At 41.9% G+C, this 21251-nt stretch overlaps 1 protein-coding gene across 2 annotated transcripts in view; it reads right to left on the reverse strand.

Annotated features, from left to right (window-relative positions):
- Positions 1 to 276: 276 nt before the first annotated feature.
- The window catches only part of LOC147002598 (endogenous retrovirus group K member 24 Gag polyprotein-like), a 45520-nt gene continuing 24545 nt past the window's right edge, over positions 277 to 21251 (reverse strand). The window contains exon 3 of one of the 2 annotated variants that reach the window (XM_085842717.1): positions 277 to 2599. In XM_085842717.1, coding sequence (XP_085698843.1) covers positions 277 to 2106 — 1830 coding nt within the window. In that variant the 5' untranslated portion in view covers positions 2107 to 2599. Of the gene's footprint in view, positions 2600 to 3583; positions 3719 to 21251 lie in introns of those variants that run through there. The other variant, XR_015048379.1, reaches the window with a different exon arrangement.

Below are 21251 nucleotides of genomic sequence, written 5' to 3' on the forward strand. Positions count from 1 at the left end.
CCATTTTCTTCACATCCTGTCCCACAGGCTCCTCTCTGGCGTTATCAGGGAGGAGCAATAGCTGGGCAATCCTGTCCCCTTTGTTAATAGAGAAGACTCCCCGAGGGCTGGAACATAGGACTTGAATCTCAGGAGAGTGTTGGCGATCCACCACTCCTGGGTGTACCACCAAGCCTTGTAAGGTGAGCGAACCTCGACCAAGAATAAGGCCCATGGTCCCCGGGGGCAAAGATAATACAGACTCCACCGGGACCGGTTGAATGTTCATTTGGGGCATTAGTAGGAAGTCAGTGGCGGCACGCAGGTCCACCCTTGAGGGTCTTCCTGGGCCTCCTCTCTGGTTGCTTCCTGGGTCCTGACAAATCGGTTCCCATATCTTTGGGGGCCCTGGGACCGGGGGCCCGGTTTCCCGTTTTTTGTTACACGAGGAAACTCTTTAGTATCATTAGCCTCCTGTGGTGCAAGTAGCCTGCCATTGATATCTCTGACAGACCGACATTGATCTGCCCTATGATAACCCTTACCGCACTTGGTGCATAGGGTAAGGACCCTCCTCTCACGAGGAGGGGCCCTACAGTCTCTTTTGAGATGGCCAGGCTTGCCACAATTATAACATGTTTTATGTCCCTTTTGTCTTGTTGCTTGCTTTTGTGACTGAAGAATTGCAGCCGCCAGGCCTGCATTAGTAAGGGGTCCCCCCAACTCACGACAAACTCTAAGCCAATCCTGTAAGCCTTTGCTCTTTCTAGGGGCTATAGCTGCTCGGCACTCCTGTGTGGCTTGTTCAAAAATTAACTGTTCTATTAAGGGGTTTGCGGCCTCAGAGTCCCCAAAAATTCTCTCAGCCGCTTCTGTCATTCTTGCCACAAAATTGGAGAAGGGCTCTTGGGGGCCCTGAATAATTTTTGATAATTGTTGATTGGCCTCACCCTTGTTTGATAGAGCTTTCCATGCCCTAATAGCAGAATGTGCAACTTGCGCATAAGCTCCCCATGCATAGTTGTTTTGATCAGCCGCATACAGGCCCTGCCCTGTTAACAGGTCGAAGGTCCAATCGCGTTGTTCTGGGGTGAGTGCTGCCGCATTAAACCTAGCTAGATTTTGGGCTGCCTCATGCCATAGGGCTTTCCATTCCATATACTGTCCCATGGTTGGTAAAACAGCTTTGGTAATCATCTGCCAATCTGAAGGAGTGAGCGGATTTATGGCCAATCTATCTAGTTGCATCAATGTAAAGCTCCCTGTCACCCCATATTTCCTTACCGACTCCGCAAGTTCCTTAATTTGATTATATTCTATGGGTGCATAAACCCTACCTCCTTCCCCATTATCGAAAACGGGGAAGGCTTGTGTCACTTTATGGCGGGTTTTTTCAGAAAGAAGTGAAGAAGATGCGGGTCGTGCCCCATAAGGGGGTGGGGCAGTAGGGGTAAGCTGCATGCGTTGTTGGAGTGGGGGCTGTTTTTTATTTTTATACCTTGGGATCCTTTCATCAGGGTGATACCTCTCTTCTTCATATCTAGCTGCAGCTTCCTCTAAGTCCTCTTCCTCAGAGGAGTCAAGTTCGTCGCTCGAACTTGAGCTAATTATCAGTTCTTGAAGTTCCCTTACTGGGTAGATACTCTCCCCTTTTTTCTTATCATTATTAGAAGGGTGATCCAACCTTATAGGTTGATCAGGCTTCTCTCCCCCTTTTTTACCTTTTCCGGGGGGTCCCTTTTCTCTTTTCTTGGATATCCCTTTTGTATGTGCTCGAGCACCCAACCTCTCACTCCGCTCGGTTTCTGACATGCTATCTTGGACTGATTCTAACGTGTGCTGGCCTTCCTGTCTTACTGGACCGCAGGTTTCATCCTCTAGACAGTTGTTAACCATCTTCCAAATGGCCTTGGTCCCAGGGTGAAGATCGTCCTCTAACAGTTTTCTATCTAGATCTTTTCCCAATTTTTTCCACGAGGCGCGGGAAAGTGATCCGGAGCAGGCGTACCATGGTGCCACACGGTCAACTTCCTTCACAAAATTTTTAAGTGTGCGGGGTGCAATCTTAATGTCCCTTTGTTTAAGAAGGTTATCAAGGGCTTGAACCACAGATTGGGACGAACCCATTGTAGATGGTGCCTGCGGTTTATCTACACCCGACTTACGTAGCACGGCAGATTTCTACCTCCTCGCGGCTTATCTACGTCCGTCTGACAGGAGATCTGACAGGAGATTTGACAGGAGATTTGACAGGAGATCAACGGCCGAAATGTCAACGGTCGCAGGGCCGCTTATCTACGTCGGACTTATCCGCAACCCTCAACAATACAACACCAGGAAGAAAAGGAAGAAGACTCCGATCACTAACACCGCCGCCTCGGGCAAACCCTCCCAAGGTGGAGACAGTTGAAGACCAAGATTAGAAAAAAATCCGACACACCTCTCCGGGCGGAGTCCACTGCAGTTCTGAATCCACCTCAACGCTGAGGGGTCTCCGGTGGTGCGAACGATGTCTCGAAGTCCCGGGTTTTCGGCACCACTTCTTGCGCGCGTCCGACTCGACCAGCAAGAACGACACGGCACACAAGTAGGATCCTTCTGCAGCCAAGCTTTAATGCATCTTGAGAGGGAGAGCATAAGCTTACACACGGATGCGAAGACTCTGAGGAACCCAGCCCTGTGCCTTATATAGAATTTTTGTCCCGCCTCTGACGTGGCGCATCCTCACAGGGCCATTTCCAAACGGACAAGATAACGTACTTAACGGATGTATGTCCTCGCGGACAGGGACTATCCAGAGACATGTGCAGTAAGCCTTTTTACTTGTTCAAACACCCAGCTCATGTGCCATCTTGTAATGGCGAATGTGGGAGCGGCTTTCCACAATTAGGTATTTATTTCATTTACATTTCCAATGCTATCCCAAAAGTCCCTCATACCCCCCCCCACTCCCCTACCCACCCACTCCCACTTTTTGGCCCTGGTGTTCCCCTGTACTGAGGCATAAAAAGTCTGCAAGACCAATGGGCCTCTCTTTCCAGTGATGGCCGACTAGGCCATATTCTGATACATATGCAGCTAGAGATGGGAGCTCCGGGGGCGGCGGGGGGGGGGGGGTGCTGGTTAGTTCATATTGTTGTTCCATCTATAGGGTTTCAGCTGACCTTTTAAAGTAATATAAATTTTCATGAGTTTTAAAATACTATAAAGAACAAAAAATACATTGTTGAGAGTACTGCTGAAGGAAATTCAAGGCTGTGATCTCCTTCCAGAAATCTAGGGAGAGGGAAGGTATAGCAAATTGAAGAACATGTGAGTTTAAAACAGAGGTGAGACTGAAACTGAAAAATGTCTGAGCCCTTAGGTATCAGGGGCATGGCTATAGCCTATGTTAGCAGGAAGCCATGAATCATAGGTACCTACATGTTGAGTCTCAACAGGGTGACCATTGGTAAATTCTATAAAACCTCTTGGTATTCAAGTTCTATTGCGTTTTAGATTTCAAACAAGGCTTTATCAGCCTGCGATCTCAATACCTTCAAAATCAGAGCAGACCATGTGGCTTGATGCTTGATGCTCTTCTGAAGAATCTTCACTGGGAAAATATTACATAGACACAACTCAGCACATTTCTGCCACTGTCAAAGAATTGGATGACATATGGCTGGTAGAAGGTCAGTTACTGTGTCTGAATGTTGTTGTTTTTGAATGGCCATGGAGTTTCTGGATTGCAGCACAACTGTGGAGTTGTAAAACCAATGTTTATGTTTTGCTCATTAGAGATTATAATTAAATAATAGCTGGTCAAATAAATGATCTGGCCATGCATCCTAATATTGGCTGTAATCTCAGGAATTAGTAGATAGAGACGGGTGGACGAGTATTTCAAGGCTACCCTTGGATACAGTGAGTTTGAGGCCAGCCTGGGCTCTAAAGACTCCCTACCCTGCAAATAAATGAATAGGTAAATAAAATAAACATGTTCTTGCTAAGTTTCTGCTCACATCAAAATATAACCTTTTTTTTTCAACATACATGTGTTTTGAATTAATTTTAACATGGCAGTATTATTTTTTAAACTCAATTAAGATTATGTTGCACTTATTTGGTAAGAAATTATATGTACAAGTACACACATATATATTCACCCACCTGAACTCAGAGATAAGAATAACTGTCTTAGTCGAGGTTCTTTGGCTGGGAAGAGACAACATGACCAAGGCAAACTTTACAGAACAAAGCATTTAACAGGGGCTTGCTTATAGTTTCAGAGATTTGGTACATTGTCACCATGTAACAAAGCATGGTGTCATGTAGCCAAAGAAGTGCTGGAGAAGTTACTACTTCTACATTTGGATCTACAGGCAACAGGAAGAGAGAGCCACTGGGCCTGGCTTGAGCTTCAGAAACCCCAAAGGCCATTCTCAGCGATCATGTTCTCCAACAAGATCATACCCCCTTACCTGTCAAGTAGCTCCCCTTCTAATGACTAAGCATTCAAATATATGAGCTATGGCGGCCATTCCTACCAACGTAGTAATACAAAGCAACAACACCAGCATCGTTACAGACATCACTCTCATTCCATGGTCTACAGAGTGAGTTCCAGGACTACAGAGAGAACCCTGGATTGGGGGGCGGGGGAGGGGGGAGGAAAGAAATGTACTCAAGTCCCCGACATGCAATGAATTTTCTATATTTAGATGGCAGCCTGCTGACATCAGACTTGGTCCTTTCTTCATCATGCCATAGATTGTTCTGTAGAGTTGACTAATTATTTTTCTGAATGGTTAGAGATATGTGGGATTCATTAATTCGACAATTCCAAGTTCAACATATACAAACATTTTCTTGGCATTTGTGACAATAAGCCTGGCCTATTCGATCAGAGCTGCCTGCAGATTTATCACCAAACCGACCCTGCCAATTGTTCAACTCTTCCCCTATCTGGAACTGAGGATTCTTCACACCCATCCTTTTGGTATTTCTTGATTAGTCTGGGGCCCTCTGAGCCAAAACTAAGTTAAAAATGTATGAAAAGCTCTGTCTTTGAAATGTTGTGTTCGTATAATCTATATTTCCCCTTCTCTGGCCAGAATGTTCCACCGACTCCAAGTCGCACCCAGATATCTGGAGACCTCTGATTAGTGGGAGCCATCCCTGTGAATATGTGTGTGTTTTATTTTGGGATGTGTGCTGTGGCTCTAGCTGCTGCTCTAAAGCTGTGGGTTGTTCTTTCCCTTTTGCCATAGGAGTTCTTTATAATTTCAGTAAGATTCTCTCTGCAGGAAATAATGTCCTCTAATGCAGATTTCCTGCAGCCATCCACAAATACTTCTCTGTGGGGTTTTATGTTTCAGCCACTTCAATGTACTCATATCACTTTAAAATTCATTTTTACTTGTGTTCTTATGATTTTCACCCTGACTAATAATTTTAGCCTTACACAGATTTTTTTTTTCATGTTCTCTCTAAATCTTAGAGTCCTGGAAGTCTGAAAGATAAAGCAAAAATGTTCCCTTTCCTTGAACCTTATTTCAATGTACAACAACTTTTCGTATGAATATTAAGTAAAAGTGAAATGCTTCCTCGTTGCTAATGTATTTATCTTGGCTTTTACAGTAAGACAGACTACTTCTTGTTAGCTGAGCCCTGGCCGCAGGTAAAGCAATGCTCCTGTTGGGTTACCACCTACAAATGCGTAATCTTCCTAGACCCTTGACTGGTTCTTTGGTTTAAGCTTTTTTTAATTCCAGTCCCAGTTTCAATAAACTTTACTAGCACATCAAGGAATGCAAGCATGACTAGAATCCATAAATTATGTTTGTGGCTTTAGAGTACCAAGTGTCACAGAGGTAATGGGATTTTTTTTTTCTTACATCTTCATTTTCTATTAAGAGAGGAAAATGGAAGAGAACACTCTAGCTCCAGAAAGACAGGGAAGACAGGGAAGTGGGGAAACAGAGTCTTTGCCACCTGAATGCTTTCTGAATAGAGTCGTGAGCAGGAAGCAATTATTCTTTCAGAAACTAAAAGAAATAACAATTCAAAATTTTATTGCAAAGTAAAATTTAAAGCTCAGATAACATTGAAGATTTGATAAGCTTAAAATGCATACAACATCACAATCCTTTTTATAAGAAAATGAATAAATTTACACATTCAAAATGAGTATTTAAAATAGTAAAAGGAACATTACATATATATATATGTATATATAAAATTTATTCTTTCACAATTTTGTGATACACACACACACACACACACACACACACATTGTCTTAGTTAGGGTTTTACTGCTGTGAACAGACATCATGACCAAGGCAAGTCTTATGAAAAACCAACATTTAATTGGGGCTACCTTACAGGTTCAGAGGTTCAGTCCATTATCATCAAGTTGGGAGCATGGCAGCATCCAGGCAGGCATGGCGCAGGAGGAGCTGAGAGTTCTATGTCTTCATCCAAAGGCTGCTAGTGGAAGACTGACTTCCAGGCAACTAGGGTGAGGATCTTATACCCACACCCACAGTGATACACCTCCTCCAACCAGGTCACACCTATCCGAACAAGGCTACATCTCCAAATGATGCCACTCCCTGGCCCAAGAATATACAAACCATCACACACACACACACACACACACACATACACACACACACACATTCTGAATGATATATATATATATGTTCTGGTTATATTTATTCCTGCCCCCTATTTTATGCCCCCTCCTGATTATTCTTCCCTCCCCCTACTAAGCCCTCAGAGCACCTACAAATTAAGTTTTAAAGTTGAAAAAGAATATGTCTAGCATGGTGGCACATAACTTTAATTCTTGGAAGGCAAAAGGAAATAGATCTTTGTGAGTCTGAGATCAACCTGGTCTACATAGTGGGCCTCTGACTCCAAAAAAGAAAGAAAGAAAGAAAGAAAGAAAGAAAGAAAGAAAGAAAGAAAGAAAGAAAGAAAGAAAGAAAGAAAGAAAGAAAGAAAGAAAAAAATAGTGTGTATCTGTGAATATATTGAAATGTGTGCATAGGTTCTGGCAGAGTACAGACTGGATGTAAGAGCTACAGTTACAGACAGTTATTATCTACCTGGTATTGATCCTAGGAATAGAACTCAAGTCCTCAGAAGAGTGTTCTCAACTGCTGACATATTTTTCAAAGCAGAAAAATAAACATAAAGTTAATACATTTTAATTAATTACTTAATTGTCCACCATGGTCAACAGTATTTTCTCAGGCTTTTTTTTTTTGTTGTCGTTGAGCAGTGGATTATTTATTTATATGAAGATTTCTGTAATATTCTCTTGTAGCTAGTATAGAAGTTGGTTTGTATTTTTAACATAATAGGTCAAGGGCTGGAGACATGGCTCGGTGGTTAAGAGCACTGACTGCTCTTCCAGAAGTCCTGAGTTCAATTCCCAGCAACCACACGGTAGCTCACAAGCATCTGTACTGGGATCTGAGGCTCTCTTCTGGTGTGTCAGAAGACAGCTACAGTGTACTCATATCAATAAAATAAATCTTTAAAAAAAATAGGTCAAAATACATTTTAAGTTAATTGGAATTTAGGAAACTCTAAACACAATTATTGGTATTTCTCTGTATTTTGGAACACATTAAACACATGTCTTGTTTATTCATTTGTTTCTCTACATAGATCTGGCTGTCCTGGAATTTGCTAGGGAGACCAGACTGTCCTTGAATGCACATAGATCCACCTGTGTCTTTCTCTGCCTCTCTGCCTCTTCTCTCTTTTCCTCTCTGCCTTTCTGCCCCTGCCCCACTCTCCCACTTTCTCTGACTCTCCCTCTCTCCCTCTCTCCCTCTCTCCCTCTCTCTCTCTCTCTCTCTCTCTCTCTCTCTCTCTCTCTCTCTCTCTCTCTCTTCTCTCTCCCCCTCTGTCTCTCTGTCTCTCTTTCTACCTCTGCCTTCTGATTAAGGCCTGTGCTATCATGCCCAGCAAAACACATGACTTTCATAGCACCCCTGTATTTGTACCTTATAGCCATGGAAGTTCTGTCCATTCTGTTCTACACGATTTTCATTGACCAAAGAAGAAATGTAGTGCATTCGTAATGGTACAAAATGCATTGTTATATTGTAGCCAGAAGATGATTTGTGGTTTTCAGTAGTCACCTTTCCCTTAATTCCCTTAATTGTACAGGTGTTTGGAAAAAATACGTGAGACCAGCATCTGCCTTACTTCAAATCTTTTCCCTTAGCACCTGTGTATGTCGGATGCCCATCACCAAATGGCAAGTTCATGTAGTGATGTAATCTCTAGTCTGTATGTCTACATCACGACATTTGGAAAGTCAACACTTCCCCAGGGTGTCCTGGGGAAGCCAGATCTATACTCAATACTGCCTTCTACTAACTAATGGTTCTTCTTTATACTACAGACATTTAGGGCTGGAAAATCTGTACTGAACTTGGGACACTTTGCTGTTTCCAGAATATTTGGCAGCAATCACTTTTTTTATCCAGAGGATACCAGCAGAAGAGAGTAAGGCAAAGTCTTTAGCAGGAGGAATATTTTTATTTGAAAAAAATTCAAGAAACTCTGTTCATATAAAGATATTCTTGTTTATTTGGTTGGATTTTGTTGTTGTTGTTTTGGTTTTGTTTGGGGTTTTTGGGTTTGTTTGGTTTTTTTTTTTTTTTTTTTTTTTGGTTTTCTATTTTTTTGTTTTTTAGACAAGTTTTCTCTGTGTTTCCCAGGCTGTTCTGGAACCCCCAACCAGAGTGGTCTCAAACCAATTGATTGTCCTGCCTCTGCCTCCCGAGTGCTGAGATTAGATGTGTGCCCTACTACCTACATGTATGCAAAGACATTCTTAAGAACCGTACAAGGTTTTATTGTTGTTATTTCAGGGGAGGGACAGAGCATGTGTGTTTTTCTTTTTTTACCACTATCTATTTATGAAGTCCAGGCTGCTTTCTAACTGGTAATTATCTTGCCTCCATCTCCCAGCAGCTACTGGGATTACAGGTATGAACTGCCACATCCTATCCCAGGCAAAAAGTTTGAAAGGATCCATACCTCCATTTTGGTTAACCTCCATTAACCTAATTTCATCATAAATCAGTCTTTGTTAGTTTTCAAGACAGTGAAGGAAACAGCTATCTGGGAGGGGTATGTTTTTATGTTCTGTGATTTAAAGGCTGTCTGAAATGAGACATAATGCTTCTTACAAAGAGTGTTTAACACTTCACATCTCATCAGTGGGGAGGTGAGAGGACAAGCTGCAGGATTGGTTCTCTCCTTCCACCATATGGATCTTGGAACTAATTCAGGTGGTTGAGGGTCCTGACAGGCATCTTTATTCAATGAGCCATCTTAAGGGCTCAGATGTCATTTTTCTAGCAAGCAGTGGTTGGTTACATTGTGTCGAATAGGAAACAGCTTAGCTCAGTGGACAATTCCTCAGGTTTCTCCCTCATTGTTGCTCCTCTCTCTCAGTAGGGTGTTATGGTTTAAGATCAATCTCTTTATTACTGGGAAAGCCCAGCTTTCCTCTTTAGGGCCTTAAGAATGTTAAATCCTTAACATTAATCACATCAAAGTTCCTGGTCTAGACTTCTCTCCTTCCCTGTAAGAAACAATTAAAAATAAGAGATAACTTAGCTCACATTTAAGTCACTTGCAATTAGGAAATGAAACTTTGGTTCTTTGAGTCAGTAAAATACTTCCAGAGACAATAAATTTGTTAGAGTCTGAAAATCCAAAGCAAACCAAACAGTCAGAAGAGTCCATGCAAAGCAAGATCTCAATTTGAAGTAGGAAGCAAAAATTGACCATTTAGGGACAGCAGCACAGATTCAGACGCTGAGTGGGTCCCAGAGCCAGAATGTTGTAGCTTTTAAGCTTGAAAACCACAAACATTATGTGTTATGGTTACATTTTCCACCAATCAGGATTTAGGGAGAGAGGACTTCCGTAGAAACATGTCTCTCTGGTACACTTACTCTATTCTCATTGGTTAGGGTATTCAAGTGTGTGTGTGTGTGTGTGTGTGTGTCGGGGTGGGAGAATGACTTGCCTGGCATTCATGTCTCAACTGGCTGACCAAAATGTCAGTGACCCTTGTACATGTCTCTTTCTGCCAAGCAGGATGTCAGTTACCCAGGGAAGTAGCTCTTGGGAACTTAAACTTTATTTGATCCCTATCCAAAATGGAAGTTTTGTTCAAAATGACTTCAGTTTAGTTTCTTCTTATGAAATGATACTACCAGGGAAAGGAAAGAAGGCATAAGCCACTGGTTGATGGTAGTCATCAACACTAAAGTACAGAAAGGTATTTTGGTGTTATATTTCTCAAAATGCAGGTACATGAAGCGGGAGAGACAGTTGTGCAGTTAAGAGTCCTTGTTGCTCTTCCAGGGGGTCTGGGTTCAGTTCCCACCAACCACGTGGTGGCCTACAACCATCTGTAATCCATCTTCAGTGAATCCACTCCCTCATTTGTCGTCCCTGGGCAATGAGCACGCTTGTGGAACAGAGACATACATGCAGGCAGAGCATATAAAAATGCATTAAAAATGAAATAATAAAAATATAAGTTAAAAATGTAAGGTACATAGAGACATATTCTAGTCTGATATGTAATGTACTCATATCAATTTTCTTGAAACTTGCTAAAAAGTGGTATGAGGACCATCTCTTCTGTAAAAGCCAAAGGTATACTACTTACACTGCACAATAAAGTAGTTAGGTCCTTAAAATCTTCCAATCCCTTTCTTCTTTATCAATATTAACTGTGAATTAATATTATTATAAAAGGGAAATTAATTTAGTTAAGAAAATTATCGCCCAGTGACATTGTCTTATAGATTTATATAACCCTCAGAAACCTGTTAAGAAGCTGACTGTTAGACACAGGCAATAGACTTATTTTGGTTCCCAGATAATACACATTCCCCTTAGCCTGCAATACTCAAGCCATGAGCATAAACCTGTATCAGTCAGAGGTCTGATTTTCCCATTACCCCTGTGGTTTTGGTCATAGACAGGTAAACTTCCAAGTTTTTCCTTAACCAATTTCATTCTTCAAGAAGAAAATGTCACTCAGATAAGTTAAGACATACTCTGCAAACAGCAGTAGTTAAAAAAAAATAAAGATTTGTTTATTTTTATTTTACCTATGTGAATGTTTTGCCTCCATGTATCTATATGCACAATGTCTGTGCAGTGTCCATGATGAACAAAGGGTATTTATTTTGTCAACTGGAGCTAGGGTTGCAGATCATTGTGAGGTGCCATGTCCTGGGAAAGAACAGCATGTACACACACACACACACACACACACACACACACACACACAGTACTTCCTTTTTAAAGTTCTTTTCTTTTCTTCTTTTTTTTTTTCACAGCTCCATATTCGAATCCTCTTGATTCTTTTTTAAAATTTTCTTAATGTTTTATTGATTCTTTATGAGTTTCACATCAAACATCCCAATCGCACTTTTCCCCTCATCTCCCTGTCCCTTTGCATCCACCCTCTGCCCTTGCATCCTCCCACTCAAAAGAAAATAAGAAAAAAAATTTAAAAATAAAAAATACCCAAAGCATAGAACATTTACTTGTCCTGTGTCACACTATGTCCTGCAGTACACTCCTTTGTCCACACGTGTTTATTTGCAAGTATTCATTACCATAACTCATTGACCTGGTTTGAGGTTTCTGGATTCTACTACACCAACACCATCAATACTGTATCAATACACTATCCTCAGCAGACTCCTCTTGGTTATGCTGGTGTTGCCCTGTGTCTTGGAGATCCTGTACCTTTGAATCTGTGAGACACGCCCTTTCTTATACTCTAGAAGTTCATAGATGTGATAGATTTTGGAATGGGCCAACTTTTGCTCCGAATCTAGGCCTGGGTGGTAGCAAAGCTGAGCAGCCTACCAGGTCTCCAGCACTCTCATCACCAGGGCAAGCACTCCAGGACTACCCCACTTAGCTCACCCAATGCCACAGTCAACGTGGGGAATGGCTACCTCTCCTGCTCTCATGACCTGGAGGCCAACTCTCCTGACTACCTCAGGTGGAAAGGGGGACTGGGGAGCATCTCCCTGACAGGATCAATTCTCCTGTCCTCATGCCCTTAAGGGCTCTACTGTGTTTGCCAGTTGAGGTGCAAGACCCACTCTCTGGAGGGCTGTAGCCTTTGAGGAGCAGGGCCAGCTCTCCCACTTGTCACAAATGGTGAGGGACAAGGCAGGGAAAGTCCTTTTCTTTAAGAAATAAGACTAAGAAACTCAGCATTCGATTGAGTTAATCTTTTTTTTTTCCCTGTAATGTGGAATTTCTCAAGTGTAACTAGCAATGAAGCCATTTTATCACTGAATTTTACTTGAAAAATATTTTTGCTGAACACTGGTACAGTGATAAGAGTATTTGGGGGCTCAGATCTTTACTGTCAAAATTGTTGTGATAAACTCCACTAATGTCTCCAAGATGCTGAAATCTCAATACTCAAATCAAACAAACTCTCAATGGCAAAAATTCAAATAATTTGCAGATTATCTTAGAGTCTTCCCATGACGCTTTCTCTGTTCTGGAATTTTCTCCCTAATGAGGAGTCTACCTCCTCTCCCTATCAGAACTGCCTGCTCCCTCTCTGGGCTTCCTGAAGTTTTTGTCTCAGTCTTCAGCCATGTTTTCTCTAGGCCCTGGTTTTCATTTTTCCCCCTTCTCTTATTCTGGTCAACTCCAAGTTCAATTAACAATTTATCTCATTTCTGGTCTTCTCTGAAGGTTTTACCCAATGCCCAGAGCAGTGTGGAGGGTTTTTGATAGAATTATTACATTAAAACTGCAATTGTGTTTTTGTACTCATATGCCTCTCTGGCATTTGAGTTAGCTGCTTCATTCTTTCTTTTGAACCATCTTAACATATTACAGTTCTGAGTAAATGGAGTAAATGGAGGTTGAATGAGCGATTTACCCTACCCACCTATGCTTGTGCTTAGAAAATAATGATAATATGAAATAATTTTAATCGAGAGATAAATGACTTAGAGACCATATCCTAACACAGAGATATAAGACTCTTGAAAGGTGCAATTTTAGAGGAGTGTTATTAAATTTATAATACATAGGTAATGGGCCATCTTGATACATAGATTGGTCTGTATTAGCCAGGACAGCCTAGACCAGACACGTCTGGGAAAGCAAAAGCAGAACACAGGGGTGGGATGGGGTTGAGAAGAGGTTGGAAAGCTGGAAGAGAGAGGGGGAAATGAGAAAACATGGCAGCAACACCCTGGCATCTGGATCCATACACCCATGAGTATTAGTAGTGCCTGCAGCAGTTATTCTAGATCGAAAATCAGTCACTAAATGGCTGGTCCATTATTTGAAGTTAAATACAGTATCTACTGTGGTTGACATCAGAATAAATTTCATCCTCCACATTTTAGTAGCAAGTCCTGAAAACAAAGATTCCCAAATTGTCCCCATTAACAGTGAGAGAAACAGATGGAAGAAAAGCAGATCGAAGATATTTGTCACCTACCCTTGCTAGCAAATGACAGAAATTAATTGCTCCTGCATCTGTGTTTTCACAGCAGGGTATGTGTGGCTCACTCATGCCTGTGGGCTTGCATTTAATCTTAATTCCTTGTCACATGCCAATCTCTTTCTCCCTTACTTTTACCCATATGTAGTGATATGCTCTGGGAGGTGGGAAATCACCCTTTCACTGTACCCTCAGTGCCCCCCACAACATTTTATATATAGGGGCAAGGAGAAAAGATGTGTGGATGAATTGCCACCATATTTTGTAGGCACTAGGAAGCATGACCCAGAGAAAAGGATGGAGCTGAAGGATGAGCTGAGTGAAGAAACTGAGGTTGGCAGTTAAGAGGAGGAAAGGAGAGACGAGGGTACTAGGCAAGCTGCAAGCCCTACTTGGGCTCACTTGGATTTTTCTGTGCAAGCTGCAGTCTTGAAAAGCCTACTGCTAAGATTTATACTGAAGTAGTTAGGGACAGCTTTTCCAGCTGTCCCACTGCTAAATCTATAATCTACTCCCATGGGCTTTGGTAACTGATCAGCTACTATGTTGCTGATCATAAGACAAAATGTACAATCACAAGACGGACAAAAGAGCTCTGTGCCCAGTGTCTCCACTTAACAGCTCGGAGTCAGTTTTCCTTTGAGAAATCACGGCTTTGAACCAGGGCCACATAATTGCTTTTTAATAAAGAGGTAGGTTGGGGTCATTTAGGGGTATTTCAAAAAGCCTCCTCTGTCTCTTCAAACGTGTGTGTGCACTCACTATGATTTGTAGATTCTGTAGCCAGTTTTCTTCTCCACAATCTCGGTGGGCACTTAGAGGTCTCTGTCAATCTCCTTAATTTCTTTCCCTTACAAAAACTCAAAGATAACTCTCAAAATATCAGTGTATTAGATTAAAACCTAAAAGGGTTTTAATTTGTAGATTTGTAGATTCTGTAGTCAGATTTCTTCTCTACAATTTTGGTGGGCACTTAGAGGACCCTGTCAATCCCCTTAATTTGTTTCCCTTATGAAAACTCAAAGGTAACGCTCAGAATATAGGTGGATTAGATTAAAACCTAAAAGGGAGAATAATTCTGTGACTTAATGATGAATAGCTTTATATTGCATTTTTTTAAAAAAATGTCTTTTTGATTTATTTATTTATTGTATGTAAGTTCACTGTAGCTGTCCTCAGATACTCCAGAAGAGGGCAACAGATTTCGTTACAGATGGTTGTGAGCCACCATGTGGTTGCTGGGACTTGAACTCAGGACCTTCGGAAGAGCAGTCGGCACTCTTAACCACTGAGCCATCTCGCCAGCCCTATATTGCATTTTAAATTAAAGTGTTCACAATGGAGAAGTAATTCTACCTTCATTTTACCGTGGCAATCTGAGAGACTGCCAGTTCTCACAGTCAGCGAATGAGCCATGTTTGTGGGTCCACTGTGAAACCTTGGTGTCCCATGATTTGGCTTTAAGATTCATTCAGCCCAGGCTACCCTCAAATTTACCATGTAAATATGGATGGCCTTGATCCTCCTGCCTCTACCTCCTCTGTACTGCAATTACAAGTGTGTGTTAACACTGCCCAGTTTATGTGGTGCTGTGAACTGAACTCAGAGCTTCATGGAAGCATTCTGTCACCTGAGCTACACTCCACTATCTAACTTTCCATTTGTCTTCAAAAAGATTTAAGAAAAGGATACAACCATTTGATTTGCTCTAGGAATCTATAAAGGTTATGTCCCTGTCCTACTAGGGTAGTTGTGCTAACTGGCCAAGGAGAGTTAGCTCTTGAGTTATGTCAAAAATGAATTAAAGTGAGAGGAAATTCAAGATAAAATTGTAAATAAGTCCTCCTAGATAGACTGGAAGTATAGTCTAAAACAATACAGACTTATAAGTTGAACCAATTATTATGAGAGCAAAATTAGACTTGAGTTTCCTAGCAGCCAAAGTAAAAAAGGAAACCCAGATGGTTACACAATTATTCACAAAATATAAATATCCACAGGTTTTTTTTTTAAAGTATAATCTATTCACCATACATCCTTTTTTCACACTGAGCCCAATTTTACTTTGAACAAACATAATTACAGTAAAACTAGTCTTGGTTTGGGAAGTGAAGTCCAATAAAAGTCGGCTTCTTTTCTGATAATTTCCATATATTATAATATTATACTGACAATTACTCCTCCATTACAATTATACCTACACTCAACGTCTTTATTTATTGTCCATCTCCCTCAACTAAAATGTGAAAACCAAGCAATAGTGTCTCTCTGCTTGCTGCCTCCCAGTTGTATAAGCAGTAGCCCCAGTAGTGGCCGGCTCCTATGAGGCTCACAGACACTGTATCTAAAACCGAATTTCATGGAATAAGCTGCAACAGGCTGGGACAAGCTGGAACAAGCTAGGACAAGCTAGTAGCAGAAAAATCTTAGTCAGACTCCCCCACCTACAGTCTGATCAGTAAGGATCTGTATTCCAGGACCTCTGACCTAGTCATGATTTGTTTATTGAAGAGAGCGGTGCACCTTTCCTTTCTAGCATCTAGGAGGAAGGAGAGAAAGCCCTAAAGCTGAGATCAAAGGTGACACAAATGTTTCTGCAAGCTCTTGGCATGCTTCCTCACTGTATCCAGGATGTTTTGATTTGGACTCACAGCTCCCCTGGTCCCAGTAGGAACACGGTACAGTGAGTCATGACAATGAACCTTCGGTGTCCCTGGGTGTTAATAACTGGTGTTCATTGCTATTTGTCATGCACAAAGAAAATAGCTCATCAAACAAAACCCAGACCGCATATACAAAGAAGTAGCAGTGTTAGAGCTGTAAACCAAACAATACATTGTGCAAAAAAAGAAAAGGTAGACATCAGCACCAGGTTGATGATGTATGCGCTTGCATGACCCCCTCCCTTGTGTGTCTATGACATACATCTGTACCATGTGGGCATGTGTGACTGTGTGTTTTACTCTGGACCTGGAGCTAACCAATTGGCCAGACTGACTGACTGACTGACTAAAGAGTGAGTTCCTGTTTCTGCCTCCCCAACACCAGATTATAGACATCCTCAATTACCACACCCAGCTTTACATGGGTACTGAGGAGGATTCGAACTCACATCCTGATGCTTGCTGAACTAGCTAGCACCTGACCAACTGAGCTAGCTGTTCAGCCCCAGCAACATATTTATCTACTTCTAAACCAATGAAATGGCTGTATGAATTCAGTTTTTTCTTACCTTGTTCTGTGACTATTACAAGCAATTTTTTTTTTTGAGACAAGAACTACCCTTATAAGTCTTGCTGGTTTGAGACTCCTTGGCTTAACTGATTATCGAGCCTTAGTCTCCCTAGTCCTGAGACTACAACTTCTTATTCAATTATTATTCAGTGTTAGGACTTAAACCATGGGCTTTACATATGGACAAGCACTTTACCACTAAGCCACATATGTCACAAACTTCAGCCTCTATCGTATCAGACTGGCCTGGAACTCACAGAGCTCCATCTCTTCTGCTTCCCAAATGCTGGGATTAAAGTCATGTGCCTAGCCAGCCTCTGTCTTTTAAGTTTTATTTTGAGACAGACAGCTAAGATTCCTGAACTGTCCTTGAACTCTGAGGCAAAAGCAGGCTACCTGTGGTCCCACTGCCTCTGCCCCGAATAGCTGAGATATATCTACAGCTACAGGGTTCCTCTGTGTAAGGAGAAAGCCTGATTCCTAAAGGAATGGACATCATCAATGACCAGCCAACCCCTAAGGACTGTGACTACAGGGAAGTAGGAGGAAGGTCAGTGAGCCTTATAGAACACTGTGAAGCACTGGTCTCAGCTCTCAGTAGTTTACAGTCCACATGGAACAACGTCAGAATAGTTATGGCAGGAAATATACCAAACATACATGATGATTAGTCTTCAAAACGACCTGTCCAAGGCTAGCTCTTAATTCAGGTCCTCTTCTGACTTAATGATACAGCTGTCTTAGAGTCTCTCTATTGCAGTGATAAAGGCCATGACCAAAAACACCTTGGAGAAGAAAGGGCTTATTTTGCTTAGAGGTCATAGAGGTCATTGTTATTGGGGGAAGTCAAGGCAGGAACACAAGGCAGAGAGTGCAGAAACCCATAGTGGGTTGAGTCTCCCCACATCAACCATTAATGAAGAAAATGCTGGACAGACTTGTCTACAAGCCAATATTTTCTTTCTTCTCCCTGCTCTCTTATTTTTATTGAGATAGGGTTCCTCTGTGGTAGTCCATATGCATGAACTTTGTCCTGGGTGGCCTGGACCATGCCTTGGACCTTGGAGATCTGCCTGCCTCTGCTTCCTGAGTTGTGAGAGGTAGCCAAAGGCATGTGCCACCACTGCTCAGCTGAAGGAATTTTCTTTTCCTTCCCCCCACTTTCCTTTCCATTTATTCATTCACTTGATTGTTGGTTGGTCGGTCGGTCGGTTAGTTTCTGAAGACAGGGTTTCTCCGTGTAGCACTGGCTGTCCTGGAACTCACTCTATAGACTATGCTGGCCTTGAACTCAGGGAGGTCTGGGATTAAAGGCATGAGCCACCACCCACAACTGCCCGATAGAGGAATTTTCTTAATTGAGAGTCACTCTTCCCAAATGACTCTAGATTTTGTCAATGTGATATAAATTCAACCAGTATAATGGCTACACACCACCATTATACACAGAAAATTACAACTGTAGTCAGTAAAATTGCACAAATACGTGGTCACAGTGTACCTTCATGTATTAATTCAATGACTAATTTGATAGCAGTTCTGAGGCTTGGCATCAGGGTCTGGTGCATGATGGAGCACTGAACTGCATCCCCACCTGTCCTACTGTATTCTTATGAGTCTAAGTTTGCAGGTTGAAAAAACATTATCTCTATAGATGTAGACCATAAAGAGAGAGCACAGATTTGTGCTTTAGCTCCATCACTTAAATATGTGTGAGCATAAGTTTTCTCACCTATGAAATGTCTTTACTACTCATAAAAATCAAATGAGGCAGTCCAAGTACATGAGCTTCCTCCTACTATTGTGGTAAGTAATTATAGATGTGGTGAATTAAAAATACACAAGTTTATTATCTTCTATGTCTGTTGGTCAGAAATCTGAAAAGGGTTTGCAAGGTAAAATGGGTAGGGCATGTCCTGGGGACATGAGAAAAGAGGGAGGAGGCCCTACCCTGGAATAAAGTTAGAGCTTTACACCAGCAGAGAAGAAAGAATTCCAACAACGACCAACTGCTTAAGGCTATTCCTCCTTTCCATGAAAAACCATGCAATTTTCTCGGAATCTCACCAGAAACCCAATTTAAGGGGAAAGGACATGTAGTAACTCCTTGCAAAATGAACTGGCTCCTGACTTTCCCTTATCAGATTAGAATCCCGTCTAAGCCATCTACAAAGTCTTCTCACTAATCTCAACCATCATAAAATGAGGCAGGGAGGGAAAAAAAGAGGAAGGTTTCTTACCAACCATGTAGAAGTAGCTTCGGAGGGGCCAAACTGTGTGTTGCTAATGATGAAGCAGCGAGTGCTCACTGTCCTTCAACGAGCTGCTGTCTACACTTGGGTACATCTTACTTCTCTCGACCCTTCTTTGAGAAGCAGAAACCCCACTTGGGTATGCCACTCTTCTGAGCACCTCTCTCCTAACTCTGAATTTATCCTGGCCTGGGTCAAGGTCCCTAAAAGATTGGGGAAAATCTTGCCTCCTGGGTATACCAGCCGGAAACTGTTCCCATCCCATCTACTGACAGACTTCCTGCAGTACAGTCAAGGAGATGACAACAGGGGTGTGTTTGATTTGTAGACTCCAAGAGAAGAGCCTCTCCTTTTCACTCTTTTAGCTTCTAGAAACTGCTCTCATTCTTTGTCCCAAAGCCTACTTCTTCGTTTCCTTCCTCTTCCTCTTCCTACTTTGTTTAAATCTACATTTATTTGCTTCTATGTATGTGCCTGTGCATATGTGTGGAAGTCAGGGACAACTTGTGGAGTCAATTCTCTTCCTATATTATGTGCAGTCTGGGGATCAAATTTAGGACTTCAGGCTCAGCAAATATTTCTATCCAAAAGTTATACAGCCTTACCCCAGCTCAAATGTGTGTGTGTGTGTGCATGCCTTCATGTTTGATGAGTATATATATATATATATATATATATATATATATACAGATATATATATATATATATATATATATACAGATAAATATATTGTCAGGTTGAAAAACCCTTGGGGACCTGATGCTGTTCACCAGCGTTCATTGTCCTCTTTCCATGGGTATCCATGGGTGTCCTAAAACTTCCTCTTGTTGATACAGAATTCTTCAACCTCAGCCAATGGATCACCCGTCCCATTGCTTCAAAGCCTTTGTTATCCTTTGAAGGAACAGTGTGGGCTATGAGTCCTTCAAGGTGGTTTCTGAGGCTGCCCCCATTTGTAGTGATGATGGCTTCCTGATTCAAAACAGGTTTCCCTGGGTCCTGAGGGTGTGGTTTATATGAAAATCATGAAATTCTCTCCTCTATTGAAACCATATTTGTAAATGAAATACTAGTAGGTGTGGATTCCATTTTCTTCTTTATGTGGTCAACTATAGAAGGTTCTGGCAGAGTATGTGTTGGTTCTTGCTTAACCCATACAGGATCATAGCAGGGAAGGCAGTCCCTGCTCTGTGCTGGGAGGCTCTGTCTGTGAGCCACACCCCAACACCAACCATGCTCAGTTCATAGGGGATGGTGTTTCTGCATTGTGCAGCCATAACAGTTTCCTAAGGGAGATCAAAGACAGGCTACAAAGTCCAGATCTTCATTCTTAATGCTACTGCCCAGCTGCCCAGTGTCATTCTGGAGACCACAATGCTAGAACATTCATAAGTGATTTTTCCTAGGGTAGCCAGACACCCTTGAATTTCTGTTTGTGATGACTTTAGTTGCTGTCCTCGTGTCTTCTCTAACTCTGCTTCTTACTCTTCCTAGGACTCCATGGGTTGCCCAGAAAATTCTTGCCATGGAACAGGCCTCCATAGCATCTACAGAGTTCCTGTGCCACATGAACTTCTACATGCATTAGGTCATAATTAGCACGGGTGTGTGTGGGTAGTGACTATTATTTTTAGCATTATCCCATATAAAGCTGTTGCCTGACAAAACTTTTCGAGAGGAGACACCACATACATGTCTACGGACCACAAAAGGGAGCTCATGACAAACCCACAAACCCATTGTACTGAGGTTACTTACAGGAATATGGGTGAGGGGTTAACTTACAGGAGCAGAAATGACTCAAAGACAATTGAATCACCAAAGCCCATCCCAGCATGGTGACAGCTCACAAGTGCTGGGAACCCTGGAGTGTGTCGCATAGCCTGCAGGCAGTTCAACAGCTTCAAGAGTGTCCTTTCCAGGTGTCTTAATTGCTCTGAGACTCTTCCTAGGCAACTGGTTTGGTCTGAGAGGCTTCTCTGCAGCTAAACCTTCTTACATCTGAGAAAGACTCTCAGCTTTTATTGTTTACCCTGGCAGGAAATGGCATAGTGAATATGGTCAGTTTCAGAGAACTACCTGCCTCTGCCTTTTGAGTGCTGGAATTAAAGATTTGCATCACAACACCAATGGCTATTTCTTAATGACTTCCTTGGGCTTACTAGGTTTTAGAGAACTATGATTCTTTAAATAAATGTTACTTAATGTTATAAAAATATACTATACACTTTATGCGTCTTCCAACAAAGCTTTTC

Source organism: Mus caroli, unplaced genomic scaffold (genome assembly GCF_978045245.1).
Source record: "Mus caroli unplaced genomic scaffold, Mus_caroli_1 scaffold_9, whole genome shotgun sequence".
In the NCBI taxonomy this organism is placed as follows: domain Eukaryota; kingdom Metazoa; phylum Chordata; class Mammalia; order Rodentia; family Muridae; genus Mus; species Mus caroli.